The sequence below is a fragment of the Thunnus maccoyii genome, chromosome 13 (assembly GCF_910596095.1).
Source record: "Thunnus maccoyii chromosome 13, fThuMac1.1, whole genome shotgun sequence".
Lineage (NCBI taxonomy): Eukaryota > Metazoa > Chordata > Actinopteri > Scombriformes > Scombridae > Thunnus > Thunnus maccoyii.
The window spans coordinates 26,060,557-26,082,449 of NC_056545.1; the positions used below are offsets into that span (position 1 = coordinate 26,060,557).

Here is a 21,893-nt window from a genome sequence, read left to right on the forward strand (position 1 = left end):
ACAGTGGTGACGGTCTGAGTGAGGTCAAAATAGATTGTAAACTATTGCTTTAACTATGGATCTATGAGACCAAACGATGACCGTCACCATCTCTTGTTGCTCAGAACTGGCTAAGGCGTTCCAGGCAAGAGGAAGAGGCATGTTCACTCGGATGCTCTACGGCGAGCCAACCTCCTGAGGTCAGTCACATGACTTTGTTGACATAAGGTCTTGAGGATAGGTAGAAGGATGGCATCATCCAAAGTGAAGACCATGGTGACGGTCATCATTCAGTCTCATACATCCATAGTTATAGCCATAACTTTCGTTCGTCATGCTGAACAGACGTCTCATCGCTGTCTGTCCTATGACTGTCTAGTATGTATGTTAATTACAAAGCTTTTCAAGAACTTTGGCTGGCTGATAATTTTAATATTTACATTAAAATACGATTTTGTGGATTAAATACTTATTGAGTCCGGTCTTATGGTTTTATAAAAAAATAACTGTTGCCCTACCAGGCTGTGAGTTTTACAGTAAGCTAAGATTAGCTAGCTAGCTAACACAGGTTAGCTGATGACAATGATAAAATTACTGAACAAAAAGCAAAGGCGACCCCTCAGTATCTGTAGTCAACAGCAGCTCCACGCCAGTTTACAAATGCTGGTAGTGAAAATGAAGATGTATTAGTGTCCTCCTTCAGAAACTGCTGTGGTGACTCAGCTTCCGACGGAGCTTTGAGGGCCGCGGTCAAGCCAAGGCAGCAGTAGTAGAGCCAAAACCATCACTGCTCTGTAACCAGTCCAGCTTTAGTTTAAGACCTTCTACCTTATTAACATATGGACACAGAAATACAGAAATAATTAAAGGAATAAATGTAGGAATAAATGAATGAATGTAGGGGAGACCAGGGACAGTTGTACCATGGGATGGCTGTAATACCTTGAATTCCTCCAATCAGAAATAAGCTACAGTGATTACACTCACTCTACGCATGCTCAGTAAGATTGATCTTCTTGCTTAAAAAAAAGGAGCCACATTTAAAACTCCTAGAGAAAGTTACCAGCGAAAGTCTTTTTTTGAGGTAAAAATTTAACTTTTCTATCAGATGTATTTTTTGGATACTGTCCTGAGATCGAATGTCTAGAAATCCAAATAAGTATTATTAGAATCACTGTTTTGTAAGCTAAAAATAGAAATGGCTAACATGTGTCAAACTAGTCTGTCAAGCCAGTTCACATGAGGTGAAAAAATGGCTGGTGATACTGGGACAGTTGTAACGCCTTGTTACAATCATCCCTGAACCAAGTTTCATTTATATTTTAAAAACCTAAAGGCCTACATAAACTAGATAGATAGATAGATAGATAGATAGATAGATAGATAGATAGATAGATAGATAGATAGATAGATAGGTAGATAACAAATCAGTCAGTGGAAACACATGTTTGGTTACAGCATGCTAAATATCAGACAAAGGAAGACAGACAGGGGAGTCCCACTTCTTTTGCTGGAGAGGTCTTCAGATGGCATAAAACAGGGCAAATCAGTTGGGACAGTGACCATGTCATACTGCATTTGCCATGTGACCCTGTACTGAATGCTGTCCTCAAACTAATCCATCCAGGATGTGTGGTCTACCCATTCAATAATTTTCTTGCATTATAATTCCCCTCTTTTTTGTCATGTAGTGTGAAGGTATTCATTATTTTAAATAAGAAGTGAATAGTCACAATAACATGAATGATAAATAATCTGTTTCATGTTGAATATATGATTGATTAAATATGTATATTTTTGACATGTGTTACAACTGTCCCAGTGTACAGGGACAGTTGTAACAGTGGAGTGACTGTTTTTAAATCAATTTTGCAACCTGTACGTATTTCATAAAACCATGGGTGTGGTAAACTCAGTTCTAAAAAACAGTCTGCAATATGCACAACTTTCAAAATAAAGAATTGCTCTTTCAAAACTCAAGTTTCAACATTTCGCAACTTTCTCTCAGCGGATGTGCACCAGTTTTCAGATCAACATTTAAAAGGTTTCAAACCTGGAAAACAAACTAATATACCAGGAGAGCAGTGACAAGTTTGAATTTCTGAAAATGTGTTGGAGAAAGACTAAAGTGAGCTGCAGTTGCTCAAATACAAAATAGTGTTTGCAGAGATTTTTTTTTAACAGCCTATCAAAACATTATGCAAGCCTTCAAAACTTTCAATCTTGCAAAACCTTTTTTACTAGATTTCAAGCTTTCCAAAACTGAGTTTCAATCAGAAACTTTTTTCAAAGTCAGGCAGATTCACCTACAAACCTGAATGTATATGCAAGCTACTGATTTTGATTGTACAAGTAGGACTGTAAATTTAACTCACTAATATCTTTTTTGAGAAAACAAAACTGATTTGAAAAGTTTACCACTAAAATTGTGTGGGTTAAGTTATAAAAATAATTTTAGTCCCCAAACTACACCTCTGTGGAATTGCAGATATTGTGACTGTGAGAAACAAATCACTGTTCAATAAGAAGTGGATGGAAAAGGAAAAATGGTCTGTGATGCACACACCAGCTGATGGAGGGTTTTTTATGTAATTTGAAGATTTTTGTCTAAAATAAGATTTCATGGGAGACCATAATGAGTTTTACAGTGTCTTCAATGTTATTCCCTCAGTCGATGGCTTTGATGGCCCATAATGGGTTTAAAGACCCTGTCGTGGAAAACTCTCCAGATGGGCCAATAACTCTTCAGGTCTCCCATAACATATTTGTTCCAAAAAACAAGATGATCCAAACTCTAAGATTTACTGTGTATCATTTGCAATACAAGTAAACCGATGCTTGATCCATAGATCAAAAAACCTAAATGTAAGACTACAAGCTCCATTTTATGTAATCTGCTTAAACTCCCATTGTAGAGCCTATCTTATCTGGTTTTCTTGGACTCATCCTCATTTTACCAATTCCCGGAATCTCCCACCATTTCTTCCAAGACTCCCTTGTAAGCTCCTCCCCTGGTGATGTCACTTCCAGTGAAGCTCCTCCCACAATGTCATTATTGACTTTGACATTTTGGCATTGATGCAAATATGATCCTCTTTGGAAACAATGATGTCTCAAACTTCCCTATAACTAAACATAAGAATAGCCTGTAATTAATCAAATGTCATACGCAAATAATCAGACATCACAAGCACTGACCCTTCCATGACTCTTAATGATTAACTATCCTGTACACTGTCCCTGAGATAACACTGGAATGATTATTTATACAAGGAAATCATTCCACCACAACCCCTAATGCAGAACCAAAAGAGCAAAAAATCTGAACCAATTATTATATCAAACTGCCTATTCCACCAAAAGCTGGGAAATCCAGTTTAAAACTTTCCCCTCAGGGTAATTTCTGAGGCAGTGATTTGGAGGGGACAGACGCTGTTGCATTGGATCATATCATTGGTTTTATGGTTTTTATGGTTTGACAACTTTTGACTGGTACTGTACATGTCATTTTGGAGTCATCTTGAAAGCAAAGAACATTAACTGATCCTGAACATCACTATTATGTACTATATAAATACTGTATATCAATTCTAAATAAATAGTGTTGTCATTTCCTTTCATCCCTAAACTTGATGAAGAAATAAATTGCCAAAAGACTGCTGAATCTGACCATGAACTTAAGTCTGAATACCCCACTTCCTTTCGCGAAGGTCGCATCATTTCTCTTGCAAGACAAATGCGAAAAACATTCACAAGTTTGTTTAGGCTTGTCTGAATTGCTGTTATTCTCTGTTTACAGGGCTCCCTTAGAACTGATTAAACATATCTACAGCTGTTCAAAACACTGCAGCCTCACCAAAATTAGACTGAGTGAACATCTCAATCTCTACACTGGCTGCCTGTAAGCTATAAATTTAATTTTATGGTACTTATCATTTTCAAATCACCTTGCTCAAGACTACGTCATTGACCTGCTCACAGTTTATGTTCCTAACAGATCACTACATTGTGCTGAATCTCTCACATTAACTGTTCCTCAGTCCAGGATTAAAGCCTACAGTGATGCTGCATTTAATTCATACAGCCTACAGATACTGGAGCAGTAACTTTGTAGAGTTGAGAATGTGCACCTCCTCTACAATTTTAAAAAACAGATTTTCACTAGACGTTCATTATTTTTGTAGCACATTGTATTGTATTTTTGTATGAAATCATCTATATGTATAAAGTTTTATTATCATAGCCATTTTCAACAATATTCTGTTGGTACAACAATCAATAACACCCTTGACAAACAACTAAAAACCTCTCGAGTGTTTTCAGGAAACATTTACAACTGGAAAACCTAGTTGGTTACAGTATTGGGGAATACAAAGGCAAGAGGGATATGGGAATATTTCAATATCCCCAGTGAGAATTTTTCAAGCCTCAGGAATATATTATGATTGGAAATTAATGGCTCATGCATGATATAAGATTTTATTAAGATGTTATTTAAAGGTATACTATGCAGGATTTTCCTTAAAAAAAAAAAAAATTATTATATTATATTTAATTATTTATTTATAAAGTTTTATCTGATTTACAGCTTTGTTCTCGGCAGCACTTCTCACTCTTTTTATTCGTTCTCTTCACTCCTGCTCGCTCAACCACTGCTGTTCTCTCTCTCTTGCTCTCTCTCGCTCTGGTCAAGCCGGGGAGGAGGGGCCAACTTTTTTTGACAGTGAAATGATGTCCTCATGTTCTTCTGTAATTAATAACAATTAGACATATGTCAACAGTTCTGATTTAAGCATTTACATCTAGAACTGGGGGAAAAAAGCGTCCTTGAGAAGCTCAGTATGTAACCTTCCCTTTATAATGCCCCAGGCAGTGCAGCAGACACCTACATAGCATCATATGATCATGGAGTATGATTCATCTAAAGATTCACTATCATTTTACAAGGTTTTTTTGGATTGCATTTACTCAAATCTCAGGAAGCAGTTCAAGTATCAACATGCTCTAGGTGGGAGGAAAGATTATTTAGCAATACACAGGAAATGAGGTAACTCAGTCTTCGTACCTTGCTACCCATCTACAGTAGAGAGGGTTTGATTTTCAAGGAACACGTGATTCATGAGTGTAATGATCTGACTGAGGAATGGGCTCATTTAATCATTTACTTGCTGCTATCCCACACTCTATTGTTATCAGCTGAGATACCAACTCAAGCTTCAACTTCAGGGTGTGGAAAATATCAGTCCTGCACTCATACAGTAACATCTTATTATCTGGCGTAAAATGTATAGTTTTATTTTGTAAAATGTTTAGACTGAAATATCTTAACAACTACTAAATGGTTTGCGATGACATTTAGTACAGACATTCATGGTCCTCAAAGGATGAATCCTGCTGACTTTCCCCGACTTTTCCTTTATCCCCACCAAGCGGGCTTAAACTTTTTGCTTGTCAAATACCTGCAAAACTAATGACATTCCCATCAACCTCAGCTGCACTTTGTGTTTAGTGCTGTTTAGCAGATGTTAACATGCTAACACCCTGATTTAGACATTTAGCTGAAAGTACTGCTGTTCATATAATACAGCCTTTTTTTCCCCCAAAATAGAATAATTTATCTCCCGTTGTCCCCTTAAAAATAACAGTTTGTGCCAGTTGGCACACATTACATTGTATCTACTCAGGCATTTTAGGTCATTATTTAGATTGTCATGCAGCCCCTTTTTACAATCCTTGTAAAATCCTAACAATCCCACCAAATCCTTGCAATCCTATCAGATTCTAGGCATGGCCATTTTGTGGCAATGTCCAATGTATATTCATATGTCTTTTGGAATAGGCTTTAATCAGATTTAGATTTGGATTTTAAACATGATTGCAAAATAAGATGTTCCGTTTACTAATCTCTGAAGATTAGAAAGAACTGCACACAAGTGACAAAAATATTTCTCTGATTGGAAACCTTTTATGTAATATTCTTAATATTTCAACTTGTTCATTCTGAAGTGGAATGACTCACTGTCATTATATTTGTGCCACTTCCTTTCCTCTAGGAATGAAGATTAGAAATGCAAAGCACCTCACAGAAGGAGAGACAGTGAATTGTTGAGTGGGTGAGAAACCCAAAACTGTTTCACTGTGTGTCCCCCACACAAAATAACGATAAAACATAAGAGGGCTTAATGTCTGCAAATGATGACACGAGAGTGCGCAAACAGGTTGAACTGTGGCATACTCACTGTGGGTTTGTGTTGAGCTTATGTTGTTTCTATCTCTGCCTAACAAGCAGGAAGAGAGTGTCAGTGGGAACGATAAGGTTTGATTGCACAAACAGGAGGAGGTCCAGTGCGTGTGTGGCAGCTGTTGAGTTATTTGAACTTGCAAGCAAGTCAAGACTGAATTTGAAAATGCCTTTTCACTCATTTAGTGCATTGTACTTAACAAAGGAGGGAAGAGAGATGCAGTGACAAGCCAGAAGACGCAATGATGAGGTGAATGGGAAGATCCACAAATGTGGCTGACTTAAGGAAGAGTGTGGAGAGAGAGAGAGAGAGAGAGAGAGAGAGAGAGAGAGAGAGAGAGAGAGAGAGAGAGAGAGGGAGGGGGAGAGAGAGAGACAGAGAGGCAGCGTAGGAGGGAGGAAGTCCTACAGTTCAGGACTTCTCATGAAGCGTGTCAGACGATACTCACGAGAAGAGGGAGAGGACCTTTGCCACTAGTGAGGAACGAGTTAGAGGAAATCAGGAGAAGTGGAGTCTGGGTGTTCCTATGCAAGCGGGATGAAGTGACCCTCCTCTCTGTGGGTCAGCCAACAGAAGATGAAGAGCCAAATCACCAACGCCCTCTCTGACTTCTTCTTTGAGTATGAGACCCCACGCCAGGTGCTGGTGAGGAACAGGAGAGTTGGGGTGGTGTGCCGTCTGATCCAGCTGGGAGTCCTGGCTTACATCATTGTGTAAGAGACAACACATTCATCCTTTTTTGCTTTTCAGAGGTAAAACAGGCAGAGCGGAATGTAGAGAGGTTTGTATTGTCTTGCGTGTGTCAGCTTGTTTGGTGAGACAGTGTATTGCAAAATGACCTCTTCCCATTGACCCTGCAAATTCCAACAACTTTCTTATCACTACGGATGTTAGTGCTGGCTGGAAGTGATGTTTTAATTTTGCACTGCATGACAAAAAAACATCATGTACATATCAAATTGTTAGAAAAACACAAGGCATTTTTAAATTGTTAAAGGTAAATTCTGAAGGGTGTTACCATGTGTTCGAGGTAAATACAGTTACTTGCCAGGTACTGTTGACACAGCAAACTGGCACAGCAAACTAAATATTATAATGACTGATGTCAGACTAGCAAGAACAGAACTCTGAGATCCAAGGACAGATAATTCTTATCATCTGCCCTTCTTCAAGTTGAGACAAAAATACAGCATGCTTGTTAACTTACGCACACTGAGCCACTCACCATCTCCACACACTTGCTTTGACATGTTGGATTTATTCACTGGAGACACATTCTCATGAAGTGGAAGCCTTTTTTTCATGTCACTTCACTTCGCAACATCTAGGTTTCTGTTTCTGCTAGTTTGAAATTACTCATGGACTGTTTGTTTGTTTGTATGTGTGTGTGATTTTTTTTCTTCTACTGTGTCTGAGTGTGCACCTCTGAGCAGTAGAACCCGAGGAGCTGTGTGTGATGAACAGGCTGAGGCATATGCTAACACAGATAAGGATCAACTCTTGCCCAATTCACTGCCAAATGGCACACAGATATGTTACCTTCTGCTGGTGACCAGAAATGTGACAGAGAAAGACAAATTTAAGAATGTCTTGTCTGGCTAATGGCAAGGGTATTTTAAAGAAAAACAGGAAACATCAAGTAGATATTAAACCCAGTGGTTGGCTTCTTTTTGGGTCCATATCTTGTTGTAGCGCTTCTCGACAGTCTCCAGTCATCTCTGAATAACTTCATACTGATATGCTGATAATCATATCTTTGATTTCAAACTTTGACAAACCACAGCTGACTCCAACTATGGTTTTAGTTTGTACCAATAAGAAAGAAAGAAAGAAGAAAAGGGGAACAGCTGCAGTGTCTTTTAAAGGTTTGGTCTTGTGTCTTTTAATATCAAGGATCCCTGTGTATGACAGGGCTGCCTCCTTCCCCCTGTTACCTGCCTTTTGCAGCCATCAGGAAACATTGATGATGGGCATGAAAGGCGATGTGATTATGAAGCCGTCTATTTTCTCCTCTTCAGCAGTCAAGCGGCAGGCTGAAATGTCAGAGCAGCCTGTGTGTCCGGTGAACCACTGGTTGTCTTGTTAGGAATTTTAGATTTCATTTGAACCTCAAACTTGCCACAAATACATGTACTTTTTAACTTTAAATTTTTTGTGTGAAAAAAAATATATGTATGAAATTAAATATATGAACAATTACGCATTCTTGGCCAGACACAGTTCAAGGAGTGCACATACAAGAAAGTGCTGTGCATAAATAAAAAATCCTACATGAAAGTATGTTAGTTGAAAGTAAATCTCTTAACAAAGTAAAAAAAAAAGTGAATACAAATTAAATTGAGAACAGCAGCTCCAGCAAACCATAATGGCTTTTCTTTTAATTAATTCTTGACTTGTCACTTTTAAGTTGACAGAAAAGCCAATCCATTGTTTGCATTTCAAAATGATTAGTTGACGGTTGATTTTTAATTTTTTCATTCTAATTTGTCTTCATAAAAATAAAAAACCCCCACTAATCTCAGCGCCACAATATGGTGGGAAGAAAAGCCCTCAGCACATCAAGGAGCCTCCTCCCTGCCTCCCTCTGTCGCAGCAGATACAGATCTCACTTAGACTGCTGTTTTGGAAGTTCCTTCCATTATTTCATGCTCACGGGTTTCTTTATTCCATTAATGTGCTCTATTTTTCTCCCCTTCCCCTTCAGTGTAAGCCCTGACTTACATAATTTGATTTGCCTAACTGATAGAGGTTGCGGGTTTTAGCTCATTGTGCATACAGTGCCTTACTTTCACAGTATTCAGTTCTGAAAGATGCTTTTGTTCATCTGTTACTGTAAAGTGCTTTAATTTTCCGCTGCATGCATGCTGTTCTTTAGGCTCTCTGCCACATGCAAATAACATTGCATGTGTGTGCATGTGTGAATGTATGTGGACATACGCTATATTCTCTGTATGCACACAAGTTGTTGCCTCACTTCCTGGCCAGGCACACAGATTGAGCAACACAATTAAAAACTCCATTCTGTAGTGATCAACAAGTACCGAACCTGAGCGTGAAGCCACTTTTTTCAGACACTTGTTCTTAATTTAGTCAACCCATCACAAACCTGGAATATTAAGATAAACTCTGTTTGGCATATGAAATAAAACTAATAGTAGATTTCACATAGTAGATTGATTTAACCCCCCAGGTTACATCTTTATAGATGATGACAATCAGTACTCTTAAGAGAGGACAGTTTTTATTTGTTTGCACTAATGAACATTCAAGCTGTTATCTTTGTGATATAGCATATATTTACTTTCTACTTGAGCTGCTTTCAATCACTTTCTTGGCAAACATGTAACAGTTTGCTGCAATGCTCTGATAACTAACATAGTTTTCAGCTCATAGGTTGTCTCATATTAGTAAATGTCTGTACTTTAAAATCTAAAATGTCAGATTTGTCCTAGTGGTGGTAAAAGGACATAGGGCCACCATGACATTTCATAACCACAGTCACACGCACATGTGCCCCTGTGAGGTGTGCTGCTGGCATGTTGAATTGCTATGTAGAATGTCGACATCACCCGTATACATGCCCTTGCCTGTGGGGTTGGAGGGTTGGCTGGGGTGTAGCGGGGGTCTGACGTGCTGACAGACCTGACAAGATGCTTGCTGTATCCTGTACAGGTGGGTGTTCATCTACGAGAAAGGCTACCAGTCCACAGACACAGCAGTCAGCTCTGTCTTCACCAAAATGAAAGGAGTGGGCTACACCAATGTGAATGGAGCTGAGAGAGTCTGGGATGTGGCCGACTACGTCTTCCCACCGCAGGTTGGTGACTGGTTGGCTGAAACATTTTTATAGATGCAAGAACATTTAGTGTGTGCTCATCACAAGAGTCCTAATTAGTAAAGAATTTGTTTTGTTCCCCATACAAGTCACTGACCATTTTTAGGATTATAGAACATTTGGGTCAGCGTCGATATGATGAAGTCAACATCCACATTCCATGAATCAAACTGTCAGAGTGAATGAACATCAGGCTGAGTCAGACAAGCAACGTCAAAACACTTTGCTCCCTAAAGAAAGTTGCTTGGCGGTCAGATGGTGACAAAGATCAAGGTTTAAAAACATCTGTGTTGGCTTGATTTTATGCCAGATCCAATCAATGACGACACATGAAATGTACACACAGATTGAAAGTTAATGCTGGGCCCTGGTTTTCATACGTGGATAACAAGGTTATCCAGATTTAAATGTTGATGATCTGACATAAGTCTGGAATATTTGGTTCTTTGAAGCTGCTTAAAATTCACCTGGAACTGTTGTCACAGCAACAAGTCCTTAAGCCCAAAGCTGCTAATGTGCAGGCTCATTGACAGTTAGCTGGATCATGACCAAAACATTTTAGGGTGAACCCCAAACATGAACTCATTTTCAGATATGAATGTCTACAGGATAAGAGTATGCATGTACATCCAAATCAAAGCGGGCAGATGCTGAGCTGAACATGAACAAACAGTGAAAAAACAAAGAAACAGCTCACTGCAGGGCTCCAATGTCCACTAGAATTTATTGCACCAAATGCACACACCTGCTCTTCATCAGACTCAAGAGTCACTTGAGTCTGATGAAGAGCAGGTGTGCTCGAAACGTCATTTGGTGCAATAAATATGTATATGTATATGTATGTTTTTTCACAGATACGAATGTCTCACACACTCATATTATGCATGGTAAAATATACAACAAAATAAAAGCTTGTGCAAAAAGGTATCAATCCAAATTTAGTTTGAGATACTCTGAGCAAAAGACATAAACTCAACTGTAAGATTCTGACCAGTGAAGCCACAACATATGACATTTCATTTGACATTTGATACAATAAAACCTATTAAATGATAAACTTCAGAACTCACTTGCTGAAGCATGTTACAGCAATTATAACTGCTCTTTTGGGGTGTGCTAATAAGGTTACATTTTCATAACAGACATATGATTATCACCAAAGTCCCTCATATGTTCAATGAGAAGAACCGTACCAATCATACACCCAACATCACTCACAGTGTGACCACATTCACTGTTAAGCACACATAAGGAGCACACATAAAAGTAGGCTTATGTCCAAGAATCTGTTACCCCCAGTGCATGCTGGGAGGGTTCCCAACATACCTACCTCATTTAACAGTGATCACATGATCAGTACTCAACCAATAATATGAATGTTGATCATGGCTTCAACTCTCTACTCATTTTCCCTCCGTTATTTAAGATAACTTCACTCAGGGTTCACAAATTAATCCTCAAACTGCATTCACAGATCCAAATTACCAAAATGAGTATTCACATTTGAAGAACAGGGCCCACGTTTGTAGATTTGATCCTGATGATAATCTGGCTTTGTCAACATCAAGGTGTCCCTGCAGTTCCCAAAAATCAGTGCGTGCATCCTGCAAAGAACTGAGCAAATGTCCTACCAAAAGGTAGGACCCAAACAAAGAAATAACAAAGACACAATGAAGATCATCATGTTTACTTTGAGGCGAGGGTGTGGACCTTTTAATTCAGAGCAGGTTTGGCATATGATTTAGTGTTGTAGCAAGCTGGGTTGCGTTAAGAGTTATTTGTTGCAACAGCAGCAGCACAACAGTTTTGCAGCACTTCCTGTCATAAGGGGATGATGCTAGTATTGGTGCACAGAACAACACTCATGGTTTGACATCTCTTACGACTCTTGCATCGACTGACTTCCTGATGTCTAGACAGTGGCAGAGCCTACTGAAGACTATAGCCCCAAAGTTCTGCCCCTGATTGCTGTGCATTTCCTCAGGCACACCAAAGCGGCAGAACATCTTGTTGACCAGGCATTCCACAGTAGTGATGGCACTCTGGTCAGGAATGGCATACGCTCCAGGCCACATGGTGAAGTAGTCCACACCAAAATGTACTGGTTACTATGATTGGAGGTGGGAAAAGAGCCCAGAATGTCAACACTCTCACACTCCATGGGGCCCCCCACCTGACACTGCTGCAGGGAAGCATGTGAGCACTGAGTTGGACCTTTCTGGGCTGTGCTGGAATCACACAGATGAACAAAGAGTTCCACATCATACCGACACTGTGGCCAGTATTACCTAGATCACAGCCGGTACAAATTCTGTGACTCAAAAGTGCCCAGCCCCCATCGCACCGTGGGCAAGCTGAAGGTCCTGGGGTTGCAACTGACATGGAACCAGGAGCTTGAAAACATTATGCTGGCCCCTAGGAGGCTGCCAGTGGTGGTGGATGAGGCAATTTTGACTGGTGACGCTAGACCACTTGGAGTAGAGGGCCTTAGTCTCTGGGTCTAATGCTGAGACAGCTGCCCGTGCAGGTCATTGGCCCGCCCCCCACCCAAATCTGGACCCAGGAGGGAATGGTTTGGTTCTGGTCATTGCAAAGCTATTGGGGGTCGATGTTCTAAACACCACTGTCATTTGCAAACTTCGTTCCTTCACAGTCAACTTTATTTGTTGTAACAGCAGCATAGCACAACAGTTTTACAACACCTGTCCAAGAGGGGGGAATGCCATTATTGGTGCATGAAACAACACTCATGATTTGAAACTCTGTTGACTCTGACAACGACTGAGGAACGCTAAATATGAAACAAACTGCTACAGTATTGGCTGAACATATTATACAACAAAATGACTTTATCAACATTAACTTACAGTTATTTTCTGTTTTAAGCTGTTTGTACAACTTCATGTAACACATTCCATCCCTTAAAACTGCAGGCAGTCAATCACAAATGTAACTAAATGTGCAGTCAGTAGTAGTGTTCCTCCGGGTGGCTAGCCCACAGGAAACAGTTTTTTTTGTGTATGGCTCCATGATTGGACAGTTGATTGTTTTTCATTTTTGCATGAACAGTGCATTTTCAAAAAAAGAAAAAGCTCCACATCATGAAAACCAATGACAGCACTTTACATTTAAAATCTGTAGGTTTAAGCTGCTCTCCTCTGGACAACACTGAAATACAATACACCTCTTCACTTTGTTTTTTGTGTTGTCTTTTTAACATATGTTTTTCTTTTAATTATGACACAGTAAATGCATAAAAGGAAGGAAATATGTATAATAATGTGTATTTTATTTCACTTTATTCAAATGTTTGATATGTTTTAAATGTTGTATATATAAGAATTTTGAAGCAATTTACATGTATTAATCATTCTTTATTGCCAGCGAAGGGGGGGCGCAGGGGTGGGGGGCTGACTGACCAGGAGTGAGAGATGCTTTGCTGAAACACCACGCAAAATACAATGTCAGAGATCTTTTATGTAATTATGAGCAGTGTAAATGAGGAAAAAGAATGCACACAAGCATGCAAGCGCGAGTAACAGGATTTTAACTACAGTTCACTTAACGGCCACAGGTGTCATTAATAAGAGGGAATTTCTGATTCTTACAAATAGAACCTTTAATTTAGACATTTTAAACCTTCTATATATATATCAACCACCAGTTTATCTTTAAGCTGAAATCCCTTTCTTTGTCAGGGAGTATTCCCAAGATGTTCTTTGTTTTACTAATTGAGTTCATCACTTTGATGGATGTTTTCATGTTGTAATGGTTTGGTTTTGGAGAAACTTAATCAAAGAGGTCATACTTCATGTTCAGAATGTGGCCACTGTGATAATGAAATAAATGGTCAGCAAGACCAAAATAGCATATTGTAGTATAGAATCCAGCATCTTATTTCCAGTGTAACATCATCAGTTATACCACGTCACATCAAGAGCATTCCCATAGACATAAAAGAGCTTAACCATGGTTAAAAAGTATATCAAACTATACTTAAATAATTTTAAGGCTCACTGATTAACGTGTAGTATCATGTTTGATTAATACATTTAAAAATAGGTTATGTGCTGGACTATTTCTTGGGCAGGAGCAGGGACTTCCTGGACATGTTAATTAGTGAGCTTTGGTGTGAGGGGCTGATAGGGTGGATTTTCTTACCTTTCGATAAAGCCAGGCTTGCCGTTTACAACTGTTTCCAGTCTTTATGCTAACCTAAGCACACTGGCTGCTGGCTGTAACTTTATATTTACTGTACAGATTGAAGAGTGCTATCGATCATCTCATCAAAGTGTTGAACTATTCCTTGAAGATGAAAACTATGGAGAAAACAACATGTCAGTTTTTGGGATAACAAAGATTTTGTTTGAAGGAGCAGGGTCATCAGTGGGCTACAACTGATTAATGTTTCACAGGCTAAACTTTAGCATGTTGCGTAACAACCACTGCATCCTCTATCATGTAATTTTATGGCATAGATACATCAGAATACAGAATTGTAAAACATTCCATCTTTTAATCCTAAACTTCAGGGAGACTCATCTTTTGTGGTGATGACTAACTACATTATAACTGAAGGTCAGAAGATGGGAAAGTGTCCAGAGGTATGTGAAAATTCTCCTTCTTCCTTACTTTTTCTCCCTCCCTGTTTTCTCCTTCTCCCTCTGACATATACACTTCCATAAATAGTAAAACAAAACGGAAATAGGGCCTCATTCCAAGACTGTTTCTGTAATTGGGTAATTTGTGTAGCTGTCAAATTGCAGAATACATTTCTGTAGTCATTATTGTACAAGGATTACTTTGTAATTTGTACTTTGCAGTTACTCTATGTTGCAGAATATCACAATAAATGCAAAACTTTATTTTCACTGTCATGTTGTTTTCATGTTCAAAATGTACTGGTTTCTTCAAATCCACATTCCTCAGTCATGTACATACACTGACCCTAATCCCTTGTTTATAACAGCTCCCAGGCAAACACAACTGCAGCTCAGGCGCTGACTGTGAAGGAGGGAGTTTCAAACGTACGGGACATGGTAAATCCTAACAGCCTGACAGTGTGTGACCTCAGCAGGCCTCACTGAGTAACCGTCTGTCCACCTGTGACTTTTCTTATCCTGTTTTGTTTTGCCGGTGACTAAAGTCCTTCTGAAACTTCTTAAAGCCTTCTCAGACTTTGTGACGGTCACAGGACCACAATGTACTGAGGGAGGTAGTTGATCACTTCAGGTTATGTGGCAGTGTGTTTGCAAAATGGGCTGTGGCTCCTGAGAATTGCTGTAAGACTCACACAGTAGAAGCTAAAATACACCAGCTGTGACACCCAACTGTCACTGCTAAGGTAAACATTTAGATTTAAATGCCCTTGTCCAGCACTGAGAAAAAAAAAAGATTAAAATCAACAGCCTAAGTCTTAGCAACCAAACAGTGTGGCGTGCATGTTCCTTATCATGGCTTGTTTATCGTTGAAGTAAAACCCTGCCTTAAGCAAGCAGACACATGCATGTAAATATAAGTACAGACATTACAGTAACTTCTGTGTGTAGGAGCTGACAAAAACCATAAGCACACAGAGACATTAAAAACAAATAGTCGTGCAGACGGGAGCTTTTTTAATAGGTCTACACATATACAACATTGTCTGCAAGTTCAAAGAGCAGTTATATAAATTTATTGTCCTCCATATGTCCCAGGGTTAAATTCTGAGCCTTTCATGTCCTCCGTGCCCCACATCGACTTCAATAAGACCATTGTTAGCCAAAGCTTTAGATCTGTCTGTTTCCGACCAGTCAAATTCACCTTGAGGTGCCAGTATCCCCTCAGAGGCGTTGTACTGTCACTACGCTTGTAGACAAGTAAACATGGGGGTTGCCCTGTGGCTACACAGACTGGTGGGCTCCAGTGAAAGGTCAGAGATTGAAGCTGAATGACCGAACCATTTGTGAACTCATCCAGCACATGATGGTAGGGACTGATACCAGTAAAGCTAATCACATGGAGAGAAATTATATGTTAGGATCAGGGAGAGATAAAGGAAATGGCTATTTCAGCGTTTGCTTTGCTTCCCTTCATATCTCTGCTGTTGATGCTAATTCAAGATAAGTGGATGAAAAGTGGGGGCAGAAAATGTTTAGAATAGCTTTAATGTTAAAGCCTGCATCCTCTCTTTCTTTCCTGCTCAAAATGCTAATTGTACTTCCTGATTCTTGTTCCAGTTTTAAAGTTTGTTCCTAATGATGATAGTGTGTTTCCATTTCAAGGGCAAATGACGGGAGTCTGTGTGAATACTACTAAGACCTGTGAGGTTTTGGCTTGGTGCCCTGTTGAGAATGACCACAACATCCCAGAGTACGTGGAAAAACTGAATCATTCAAGCTGCAAGCTGATACTGTCATGTAATGCATGGGATTTTTGACTTTGTTACAAGTCTGTCCTGTCAAGTGTCTTATATAATTGTCTGTACATCAGAAATATCATTTGTGTTGATTTATGTTCCTCAACATACTGGATTTGATACTCACCCCTCTTCTCTTCACTTTATTTCCATCCAGCCCTCCTCTGTTGATGTCTGCAGAGAACTACACACTGTTCATCAAAAATTCTGTAACTTTCCCCTTATTTGGTGTCACAAGGTGATGAACCTTATTCATGTCAATTTCATTTTAGTTTGGCAGATGCTACAAAAGTGACCAAATCTAGATAATTTCATAAAAAATAAGACAAATTTTGGCATATGTTGCTACAACCCCTGAAAGTGTTGCCATACTTGAGGGTTTAAGTTTTTCTGTGTAAAAGTGAAATGTTACACTTTTCCTTTAAAAGAGATGCAAAAATCTATAATATCTTTTCACTCGTTATAATTACTTTTTAAATCAACATAGATGAAGCTGAAGGATAAAGGAGGATTTTAGGTGTGCAAAGAAATCAGATAGTGTCAGTTGGCAATATTGTTGCACTGGCACAAATTTTACAGTATAACTTTGCTTCATAACGCCCAATTACGTTTTCAGGAGTAACCTGGTGGAGGGTATTAATAATACGTACATCAGACAATGCCTTCATCATCCAAAGACTGCTCCACTGTGTCCCATATTCAAACTGGGGGACATAGTTAAAGAGTCTGGCTTCAATTTTACAACAATAGCTAGAGAGGTAAGTACTTTGCATGAGATCTTTACGCAACACTGAATAGATAGGAATGATTTCCAGGTGGATATTCTATTTAATCAAAGCTGCACATGTATTGTCTTTAAGGGTTTATGGTTTCTTTTTTTCTCTCTTGTTGTAATGAAGCGTTGTTTTCATGTATTATGTGCTTGTGTCCTGACAGGGAGGGGCAATTGGTATTGTGGTTGACTGGACATGTAACTTTGATGTGGATATAAAACACTGTAAACCAACATACAAGTTCCACGGTCTGTACGGAAACCCTGATGAGAAAGACAAAGCCAAAGCATCAGTGGGCTACAACTTCAGGTGTGTAAATATAACAGGTGTTATACTGCAGAAATACTTGCTCAGGTCTATGTTCTTTGTCTTAGCTATGATGCCTCAAGCAAACGTCTGATATTTTGGGACATCCTCTCTGGGCAAGGGTTAGATGAGAGAAGATTGATATTACTGTCAATTCAATATGAATCTGGAGCCTTCAGCCAGTTAGCTTAGCTTAGCATAAAGACTGGAAACAGGAGGAAATGGCTAGCATAGTGCTAGTACTGTAGCCCAAATATAAGGTGACCCTGATTATAAGATGCCCCTCCCTTTTCCAACAACTGTTTTGGAAAAATAACTTTTTGAATATAATTGACATCATAGTATAGTTACATACTCACACACTCTCCTACCAGGCTCTTGGAAGCAGTCAAAACTTATTTTCTCTGGCAGGTAGCATTTATACAACTGCCTGTTTGTGTTTTTGAGCTCCTTATCTGTGACAGTGGTATTTGGCAGCTTGACAAATTCCGTTCCTGCGGTAGAGATATCGGAAGACACTTTGAACTTGTTTGCACTCATCATGAATTTACTTTCTCCATGACAGAAAAACATGTTACATGAGCCTTCAGAAAACTCCTGCAGGTTAAACTGGACTAACGGCACACCTTTAGGGTTAACTGACTCTAACACACTCACTATAAACAGACTTTAAGACTTGCTAGCCTAGCAACATTAAGGCTACAAACAACCCATAAAGCAACTCCCTGTAGGAGTCGGTTTTACACCGGGACTTTATCCATTCAAAAAGAATATCTGATGTTGTGAATACGTAATTGTCTAGCCGTCAGCGGAGTGTGTATGCAAATTAAGCTATAGACTAACATGTGTAAAAACATTCTCTGCGGTTAACTGATTTAAGGTCAACTGTTGACACCCTATTTTGGACTTTTTCCTCCCTGTTTCCACTTATTATGCTAAGCTAAGCTAACTGTATCCTGGCTGTAGCTCCACATTGAGCGTACACATATGAGAGTGGAATTGATCTTCTCGCCTAAGAAAAAAGAAATATGAAAGAAAAGAAATATTTTTCAAAATGTCAAACTATTCCTTCAATGGAGGCATAGGCGTTACCAGGAAATCATGCTTGGAGAGGCAAAAAGTCAGCAATGGTGGGGTGGGGGCAATACATAATGTGTTGCTGTTTTTTTTTTTTTTTTTTTTTACAATTATTTAAAGAAAGAAATAATTTTAAAAATTTACTTTGATGAAGCCATTTATATGATCACATTGATCTAATGATTTTTCAGTCTTAATTCTACTATATCTCATGTTGTAAATTGTCACATCATATCGCAGCATGTGATGCAACAGTATTAGCATTGTAAGGCATTTCAAAAATACAGTTGAAGAAGAAGTTTCATGATGCACAGGATTAAAGAGCTCTGATAATCCAATGTTGCAGAATGCTGAGTTCTAACTGACCAGTCTGAAGTGTGCAGAGGCTGCAGATTAAACAACATATGTGTCCTTCTGCCTTCTGCATGGAGAATCTTTTCATACAGTATAAAGCAGCTGTGGACAACAGATACTGTCAGAATCAATCATATTAATTTATAAATCAATGCAGACTATGTTATTGCTTTAACCACATTAAACTTTATATTTTTTATGCCGATTTAAATGCGTCTATTGGCTGGGGAGAGTTTGATTAAATATACTGAGTGACATTGACATAGCAACACCAACAACTCGCTTTGCACTGCTTCATGTGAATAAACCCTCCCCCCACCTGTTGGTTCCTCTCCTACCACCTGTGCACCGTGCCTGCTGAGCTTGGCACCAAAGTTCACAGACAGGAAAAACAAATTCAGGAAACGGCCTCTTAATAGCGCCGCCTATGCATGGAGGTTTGATATTTACTGTCTCTTGTTGCCCACTCTGGTAGGACTCAGTGTGTTCAGTCTATTGCAACAAAATATCAACACAAATACTGCTGGTGTTAATTTCTATTTTCATGTTAATTAATATGTACGAGTATCACTCACTATATTTTCTATGGACTGGACTAAACTCAATGTTTGCTCATGATATTGGTCTGGTTCTGTTGAGCTTGTTGTTCTGAATACAGAATGCCTGAAGTTCATAATGTTTACTTGTCCTCAGTCAAACAGCTCAACCTGGTGCTCTCAGACTGTAAATTGTTATTATTTTACTGTATGTAACCTGAGGGCAGTCGGCAGGTTTTCTGTTCTCAGATAGGCAAAGTCATTGGTATTATTTATACCTTACAAATTGACTCAGGGGTTGTTTACTATAATTGCATCAGCAACCTTACATACTATACTATTATACATATGCATATATGCATATACTATTATATATATATATATACTATATTATTATACAAATGTTTATTGGTAACAATTAATTAGAACAATTTATTACATTCTTATAGGATATATTATGTGGGAAGTGTGTTGTTGTATGGGTTCTCTAGCAACAATCACAAATGGATAATAGGAAATATGTAGGAAATGTAAAAATTTACCAAATGTTAAATTTACCAAATAATATCTGCGTCTGTTTGTAGGTATGCAAAGCATTATTTGGAGGACAAGGTTCCAAAAAGAACCCTTCTCAAGGTATTTGGCATCAGGGTCGATATCATTGTGCAATCGCTGGTAAGTCACATTTAATATTTTTGTTTATATGAATTTCCTACTTGAGAAACAGTCAAAGGGAAACTTGAATCATTAGCACTCTGTCCTTCACAGGCTAGAAAATTTGATATCATCCCAACATTGACAGCAATAGGCTCTGGAGTGGGCATTTTTGGAGTGGTATGTTGTAGCCTGACTAATACATGCAGTAACTGCTTATTGCTTATGATGTGTTGTGTATACAAACTAATATAAGTCTGATTTTTATAAAATTTTCAGGCAACTGTAGTCTGTGACTTGATGATGCTCTATATCCTGCCAAAAAGGGAATTTTACAAGAACATGAAATTCAAATACACAGACACACAAATACAGGTAAGCTCTATGCTGTATATAAACTTATGTAAATCTAGTGTAAATTTTGTTGTAATCAGATCCTATCAGTTTTTACACAAGATGGCAGCACAGAGACATATAACAATAACAGTCCAGGCAGACACAGAACAGACATCAACAAAATATTTAGAGGTGTACATTTATCTGAGCATCTTTTGGATGAATTTCAGTTCTTGTGAGGGGATGACATACATCAGAACTAGAAATCCCACTAGCACACAAGAGCAGTAACCATCAGCAACAATCTGTGTTCATTCCCTTAACATTCGTGACCAGTGCAGAACCATCCATGCTAAAAAGAAGATGAACTCCCCTCCTCATTCCACCCAGAGAGCTCTTTAACTGAAACAGGCAGGATATTTTGTATTTTCAGCATGACAGCGAGTCGCTCGGTTTAGACACAAGCGTCTATTACACCCTTGAAGCAAATGCAAGACAAGTCCAAGACACTGGCCAGTCCAACGTGAGTGCATATAGAAGTCTAGACAGTGGAGTAGACTTCCCATATGTATATTCTGTCATGTGATGATAAGGAGGATCCTTTTGCACATTACCCCAAGAGGTCTAAATGGCTCCTATCCTCTGGCTTTGACTTTTATCCTACAGGACCCTGATTCAGAGGAGGCTAGCACAGAGACTGATGCATCTAATGTAAGAGCTTCATATATAAGTCTTCCTTTAAGTATATCTATCTGTATCCTGTATGAGTCATTCTAAAATGAGCTCTGATGTGATGACTGATTTTTTTTTTTTTTTTTATTACTGCTATTCCTGTATAGAAGTGACCATGGAGAAAACTTGCAAGTCAATGGCCATGGTGTTTTGAAGTGTGCTGCACTGGAACCCTGCATTTGATCCTGCAAGACAACACACACACAAACTCTAAATGGACTCTGGGGACTGGAGAGGACACGGTTAAATGACAATGCTCCACGTCCTTTATTTCTTATCAATGTTCCGGAGCATCTTTTACCAACATCCTCCCACTCATCCTGTAAAGCCACCCTGAGTAGGCCGCAGATAGAGTAGCTCAGCTGTATGTGTACTTTTTTTGGGTGGAGCTTGGTTTGCTTTTGTTTGGTCTTTTGGGTGTCTCCATATCTGTACAGGCGAAAGAACAGTGTCAGGCACGTCAATGCTCATAAATCATCGACAACTCATATTTTCCCTCTGTAACTGTCCTTGTCTAAACAAGAGACACACATAATGTGTGGATGTGCCACTGTCATTGATCCTGTATGCATTTTGTGATCAACGATCGAGTTCAATAAAACATGTACAGAAATATTACAGCTTTTTTCTTTTGTTTCAGGCAGTGAAACAAGAACACAGGCAAAAAAATAT

General features: G+C 38.9%; 1 protein-coding gene and 1 long non-coding RNA gene across 5 annotated transcripts; one reads left to right on the forward strand and one right to left on the reverse strand.

Annotated features, from left to right (window-relative positions):
• Positions 1-54: 54 nt before the first annotated feature.
• Positions 55-21,836, forward strand: p2rx1 (purinergic receptor P2X, ligand-gated ion channel, 1). Of its 4 annotated transcripts, none has more exons than XM_042430475.1 (14): positions 55-179; positions 9,894-10,038; positions 14,589-14,660; positions 15,026-15,095; positions 16,320-16,407; positions 16,611-16,691; positions 17,070-17,211; positions 17,390-17,535; positions 20,084-20,174; positions 20,268-20,333; positions 20,433-20,528; positions 20,923-21,012; positions 21,156-21,200; positions 21,329-21,836. In XM_042430475.1, the coding sequence occupies exons 2-14, from the start codon at positions 9,961-9,963 to the stop codon at positions 21,332-21,334; spliced, it is 1,071 nt and encodes a 356-aa protein (XP_042286409.1). In that variant the 5' UTR covers positions 55-179; positions 9,894-9,960; the 3' UTR covers positions 21,335-21,836. The 4 variants fall into 4 exon arrangements, with proteins under 4 accessions (XP_042286409.1, XP_042286406.1, XP_042286407.1 ...); XM_042430472.1 differs by lacking the exon at positions 55-179 and adding an exon at positions 6,589-6,934; XM_042430473.1 differs by lacking the exon at positions 55-179 and adding an exon at positions 6,589-6,934 and having other exon boundaries at positions 15,026-15,083.
• Positions 9,964-10,777, reverse strand: LOC121909783. The gene is made up of 3 exons (XR_006099517.1): positions 10,524-10,777; positions 10,154-10,226; positions 9,964-10,054 (listed from the first exon to the last, which is right to left on the reverse strand). It is a non-coding gene; the product is annotated as an uncharacterized LOC121909783 (long non-coding RNA).
• Positions 21,837-21,893: the final 57 nt, after the last annotated feature.